General features: G+C 47.3%; 1 protein-coding gene across 2 annotated transcripts in view; it reads left to right on the top strand.

Moving 5' to 3' along the window:
• Positions 1–4,207: 4,207 nt before the first annotated feature.
• Positions 4,208–6,628, top strand: part of LOC119276508 (NAC domain-containing protein 73-like) — a 5,917-nt gene continuing 3,496 nt past the window's right edge. Inside the window, exons 1-4 of one of the 2 annotated variants that reach the window (XM_037557577.1) lie at positions 4,208–4,325; positions 4,408–4,517; positions 4,652–5,071; positions 5,185–5,386. In XM_037557577.1, coding sequence (XP_037413474.1) covers positions 4,895–5,071; positions 5,185–5,386 — 379 coding nt within the window. In that variant the 5' untranslated portion in view covers positions 4,208–4,325; positions 4,408–4,517; positions 4,652–4,894. The other variant, XM_037557578.1, reaches the window with a different exon arrangement.

Here is a 6,628-nt window from a genome sequence, read left to right as displayed (position 1 = left end):
AACATTACCAAAAAGTATTACACACACATCAAGTCCGTTCTCGATAGTGCTATCTTTTACTACGGCAAACGGGGTGGAGAGGTCAACGACAAGAAGACAAGGGATGGCAGGCCCGCCTTCAGCCATAAGACCGACTTCTGCTGCATCCAGCAACCGAGTGATTCTCTTAATGTTGGATTCTATGTCCTACACCACATGCTGGAGTACAGACGGGATCACCAGAACCTTCGCATGTCACCTAAATCCGGCGATGCCCATATTCTGCAATGGGCAAAGGACTTAGGAGATATCGAGGATCATCGACTTCGAGCTGAGTTCTATCACATCCAACGTGAACTTTCCCAAATCATCAGCGTCTCGACAGGGAGGTCGTCCAAAAATAGGGATGTTCTACAAAGAAGGACAAATGTCGCAGGAAGACATCTGAACACGCGTAGCCTCTCAGCGTCTCGACATGAAGCCTTTCACTAAGCTCGGGGACTATCTCCCTGACATGGATGGATGGCATGACATGTTGGAGTGATTGTTGATATATGACAGTGTGTCCGTTTAGTCCATACTTTCTGTATGACAAAACTTTGAGTTATGCACGGTGAAACTTTATTTGTGATATAATTAAACCGTCCTCCTCGACTAGCGAAGATCACTCTAGTTAGGGCATTCTGGGTACGATGAACTTTGTTATTTATGCTTATGATATGCTGCTTCTATTTTTGCCAAGTTTGTCTCTTTCTGTTGCTCAACTATATATGTTGCATATCATCGACTCATGTGACGATGCAGGTGCATAGATCATCGATAGCAAAGAAGTGCTACGCCAGGAGTATACGACGAGTGGCCGGAGTGTCAGGCCCAGGTGTACCGATTTTCGATTTCCGAGCGACAGCCAGTAGTTAGTTTAGGTTCACGCTAATGCGAGAGAGGGATACGAACTCATGTACTGCATAGTTCTGCTCTCACTCATAGTGATAGCTCTTCTCACGTATATCATTGTTTAGATGGATGACGATGTAGTTGCAAGTAATTGAGACTTGTATCGCTATTTTCGAGATGATGATGAGAGACCACTTTGTGTTGGATGATGATTATGATGATGACATGATTTGATGAGACTATTTGTATGTATATGCTATGATTACATTTGTATGTGTATGATATGCTAAAGGTTATTGAATAAAGCCTATTCGAATACAAAACAAATATGCAAAAAAAACAGAAACTAATAAAACTAGCAGTAGCAAGGGGAACAAAGTTAGCAGTAGCGCTCCCTTACCAGTAGCGCTTCCTGCTAAAAAGCGCTACAGATATTAGCAACAGTGCTCTGCACTAAAGCGCGCTACTGCCAGCCATGTATAGCAGTAGCGTGGGATGACATGCGCTACTGCTGCACGTTAGCTGTAGCGCCTTATCAGTAGCACGTCGTCCCGCGCTACTGATAGGCAAAATACCCGCGCTACTAGTAGGGTTTTCCCTAGTAGTGGAGGGAGTTGAGGACAACATCACAGGGAATCACCTCCCCTCCCTCAAGGGAAAGCAAATGAGCTATTTGTAAATTTTATTGATTAGAGGCGTTGCAAACGTCGAGATGTGGATCTTTATCACGGAGAGAGGTAGACCGAAGTAAGTTTGAGGGAAGCTAGACACAAGGTGGATGGTAGCCTCAGAGGGAACATGCACATGTGAGGGAGTCCTGGATTAGGGGGTCCTCGGGTGTCCGGTCTATTCGATATGGGCTGGACTGATGGGCCGTGAAGACAAAACAGAAGACTATCCCCCGTGTCTAGGTAGAACTCCTATGTGTGTAGAACGGCAAGTTTAGTGTCCACGTGTAATACTTCTTTCCTCTGCAAACCGACTTTGTACAACCCTAGGCCCCTCCGTGTGTATATAAACCGAAGGGTTAGGTCCGCAGAAAGGGGAAGGATCATAGGCTAGACAGTTAGGGTTTAGCCTTCACGATCTTGAGGTAGATCAACTCTTGTAATCCTTATACACACCGAATACAATCAAGTAGGACGTAGGGTTTTACCTCCTTTAAGAGGGCCCGAACCTGGGTAAACATCATGTCCCTATTGTCCCTTGTTACCATTGATCCTTAGACACACAACTTTGGACCCCCTACCCGAGCTCTGTCGGTTTTGACACCGACAACATGGACGATTGACGATTTGCAAAATTAACCGAGAGCCGGACGATAGAGGCAAAGTCTTAAGGACATGCTTGAGGCAACACAATGTGTCGGCATATAAATTTCAAATGATGAGAGTATCATCGACATACAGAACGATGGGACACGCAACTACCGCTACCAGAGGGTGAAAGATCATAGATCATCCCAACGGAGCAAGCTTGCTAAATTAGCCATAGGAGGACATGTGCAACAATAATAAATAAGTAGGGGGAGAGTGGGTCGCGCTGTCGAAGCCAATTGCGACACTTGATCTAAGTTACCGGGAACTACATTGAGGAGAATGGCCGTGTGCCGGGTCAAGAAGAGCAAATCGGGCCATTATACGAAACTAAATCAGGTGTCTCAAGGCTCTAGGTCATACATACATGAGGTTGTACCCTAGCTAAACCACAGCCTGTTAACTAGTGATTAAGGCTCTAGGTCATAAATAGACATGGCCAATTAACGGCCGTTGCCCTGTTAAGTAGTGATTAAAGCCACCACCGTTAAGTACGTATTGAAATAATTCAATAGTCTCTCTGGTCCTGCATGGATAAACCAGGCAAGAGATTTCACTATGAACTATATACGGATGTATGTAGATGCATTTTCGAGTGTAAATTCACTCATTTTGCTTCGTATATAGTCTATAATGAAATCTTTACAAAGACTTATATTTAGGAACGGAGGGAGTAAAATGAAAAAAGAAAAAAAAAATACGAAGCACGCGCGTGGGGCGGGGTTGAAATCTGCAATTGTGCATGCAGATGCATCAGGGTTGATCGGCCGGCTTAACTTTGTACTGGCCGGATAGTTGGGCTGGGTTGGGTCTGGGTCGGTAGATGGACGGTTCAAGTCTTGTGTCGTTGGGGTATCGTCTCTCTTCCAAGACACTCTACGGTGACCTGGGATCTAAAAAGGTCCCTCTCCAACATATCTCCCCCTCCCTAGCAGCCCCCTCAACACAATCTCCCCGTCTCACGCGCGCGCACGCAGCGCATAGTGTGGTGTGTGGTGGGACGTCCTCAGGGCCAGGAATCAGCCGGTTGCCCTATCTCCACTCCACCCCGCGCCCCGTCGCACCTCTCCCACGCCTTTTTTTGAGCTCTACTAGTTCCCTTTCTTCTTCTTTTCGTTCCTCCTCCCCACCACCTCCATCAGCCCATCCCAAGCACGCACGCACGCACGTACACGTTGGGTTGGGTTTGGTTCGGTTAGCTCTGTCGCCGTTCCTTGCATCTCTCTCCTGGCCGAGAGTGCGACTGTACGTACATTTCCGTTGTTGGTAGTAGCTTAAGGTTTTGGCAAGTGATCACGCGAGCGAGCGCCCCACTAATTGCATCCCAGGAAAGAGAAAACGTGCATGCTGATGCACCCATCCATCAACGTCAATTGTAGTACTGCCCGGCCCGCAGCAGCTGGTTTTACCTTTTTCCGTCGCAACGACGATGAACAGTGGTCTTCCTGGCCAGCGGCCGGCCGGTATAAGAAAATATATATAGTGGCTAGACCAAAGTACATCTCTCGATCGGTGGTAGTCGGTCGGTCGGCTCACGTGCTGTTTTCGACGGGCCGTCGTCCATGTGTTTGGTGTAATGTAATACGGCCGCCGGCTGGTCGATCGATCGGTCGGTCGGTCGTGGGCTCGTGGCAGATACTCCAGATGCAGCATGACGAGCTTTTCTTGGAACGTAAGCCTTGGCGATGATCATGCTGGGCTAGCTAGTTAATTGTGGCTGCATATATGCTGTGTGTGCGGCTAGTCTTTTGCTTTTGAGACGTGTAAATACCAACCACACACACACGTCAACAACTACTCGATGGATGGACTTGACGTACACATCAGATGGATGCGTGGATGTGTACGCAGCAACTCGCGTGCGATAGCTAGCTAGCGGGGCCCGGCCCGTTCCGCGGTCGCGCGCAGAGAATCCGGCTCCGCGCCTAGTTTCCGGCTCACGTATACGGCTTGCTTGCCCAGACTTGAGGGCCAAGCAACCGCCCATCATTCGCCCGGATCCCCTCTAGTTTCTTCTCTTATCATATTCCCCTCTCTCTCTCTCTCTCTCTCTCTCTCTCTCTCTCTCAACACATTGACACGTACAAACCCATAAGCTGGTGGTGCTGCTGCTAGCAGTTCCATCTATCGATCGGGGTAGGCAGCAGCAGCGATCTTGTCCGGTCCGATCTTGCTTGCGCGAATTCCGATCTCTTTATTAATTTCTCCTTTGTGCCAGGCCTCTCGTCATCAATCAATCGAGCCATGCATCAATCCATCTCTACTTGGTAGTACAACTAGCTCGCTCGTGGCGATCGATCTTCTTGGCAAGCAACAACCCAAAAGTTGGTGAGAATTCTATTCCTCTGTACCAGATAGAGAGAGAAACCCAGCGAGCAGCAACAAGCGCAGGCAATGGTAGCTAGCTTTTAACAGGGACAAGCTTCCTCTCTAACCTCTTTTTCTCTTTGTTCTCTTCTCAGGCCGCTTTGTTCCTCGCCCGCCCTCTTTAGCCAGCCACCAGCCCCGATCTCCCTCGATCTCCTCTCCTCTTTTTACCCTGTCACTCATTCCCTCCCAGCCGGCAGGGCCGGCCTTGATCCTGCCACATATGGGGACGGGCTAGCAAAGCGGAGCTGCGGACACCAAGAGGCTTTCCATATCCTCTCCATCCATCATCATTAAGTACGTGGTGGTGGGGCGCGGGAGTGCCGTGTCGGCCGGCCATGACATGGTGCAATAGCTTCAACGACGTGCGCGCCGTGGAGAACAACCTGGCCTCCGCCGCGGCCGTCGCGGCGGCGGCAGCCAAGAAGCAGCAGCACCACCAGCAGCAGGCCTCCTCCCACGTCAGCCTCGTCAGGACGTGCCCCGCCTGCGGCCACCACGCGCAGTATGAACAGGTACGTACCAGCTCCTGCACGCCAGCTTTCTTTGCTGTTTCTCCGAGCCTGAGTGAGATCGCAGCAGGACTATATGATGATCAGTTATTCAATCATTTCCATGGATGGATCAGTTGCAGGCGGCGGCGACGATACAGGATCTGCCTGGGCTGCCGGCCGGCGTCAAGTTCGACCCGACGGACCAGGAGCTGCTGGAGCACCTGGAGGGGAAGGCGAGGCTGGACACGCGCAAGCTCCACCCGCTCATCGACGAGTTCATCCCGGCGATCGAGGGAGAGAACGGCATTTGCTACACCCATCCCGAGAGGCTTCCAGGTATTGTTACACTCGCACACACGTACGTCGTCCTACAATACTACAATCGCCAACATACACGTTTAACATCTGACCGACCGCCATGTGAGTCTCTGCGTGGTTACGTACGTAGTACTGTACATGTTATTAGTTGCGCGCGCTCTAGGGGCTAGCTTGCGTTACATCAAACGGGTAGGGAAAGCGCCGGATTTCAAAAAGAAAAGGATTTCGGATTAGGACAAGTCGGGGGCGAGAGAGAGTGATTGTTGATCCGTCATGGGACACTGCCCACAAACTCTTGTTAGATATGGATTGATTCTGCGTCTAAAACTCTTTGTTTTGATACAAGATTTGGGTTTAAGTCGTTTTCAGTTTGGTTTCCTTGCCCTTGCTTGATCAATACTCTATCTAGAACAAAAAGAAAATTGCATAAGCATATGTGTTGCGTATTTGTTTTGTGTTTCTTTGTTTAATATATATAGGTGTGCATCTGCGTAGCCCATATGCATTTGCACTGGTGCACGATACGTATAACTCCATGAAGGTTGCCTTTCAAGTAATCGCTTCTCCTACATATGGCATAAGTATATTAATTCCACATTGGGTGCCATCATATGTCTACGTCATGCAGGATGCACGCAACATCAGACTAAAGCAAGGAAATATCAACTTAATTCAAAAGGACCTGTGATATGGATGTTTTTTTTACTTAATTATCATTATTTTTTAGATTAAGAAGCATTGTTTTATCTCAAAGTTACGTGCTTCCGCACTCCATGCTTATATTTGTGTGTACGCTAGCTGGTCATTGTTTAATTATTTTGCCAACATATATATGTGGAAACATTTTGTTCACGGGAATGCATTATCTTTACCCCAAAATTTAAGGTCTTATTTTGATCATGGCAGGTACAAACAAGAATATACAATAGATCAGGCACACACGTCAATCCTCTCCTATTATTTTCATTTTGTGATGGAAAGAGTGATGAATGACATATCATTAATTTATCAGAATATAAGCCAAGCATTAATGCCCTACTTAGTTTTTCTGTAGGAATTAGTAAAAAATGTATAGAAAAGGAGGTTGAAATATAAGTTGGTAGTAACTAATAAGATGTATGAATTAGTAATAAAATATAGATACATTTAATACCTTGTTGTGCACTTGTTTAGTTATAAGTTGTTAATGAAAACATTCACAAGAGTATTTACTTTTACCACATGTTTTTAAAAACTATTTAGTTTCAAACAATACATTTT

This window comes from Triticum dicoccoides, chromosome 3B (genome assembly GCF_002162155.2).
Source record: "Triticum dicoccoides isolate Atlit2015 ecotype Zavitan chromosome 3B, WEW_v2.0, whole genome shotgun sequence".
Classification (NCBI taxonomy): domain Eukaryota; kingdom Viridiplantae; phylum Streptophyta; class Magnoliopsida; order Poales; family Poaceae; genus Triticum; species Triticum dicoccoides.
The sequence above is the reverse complement of the archived record's forward strand: the minus strand, read 5'-3'. Positions and strand labels throughout refer to the sequence as shown.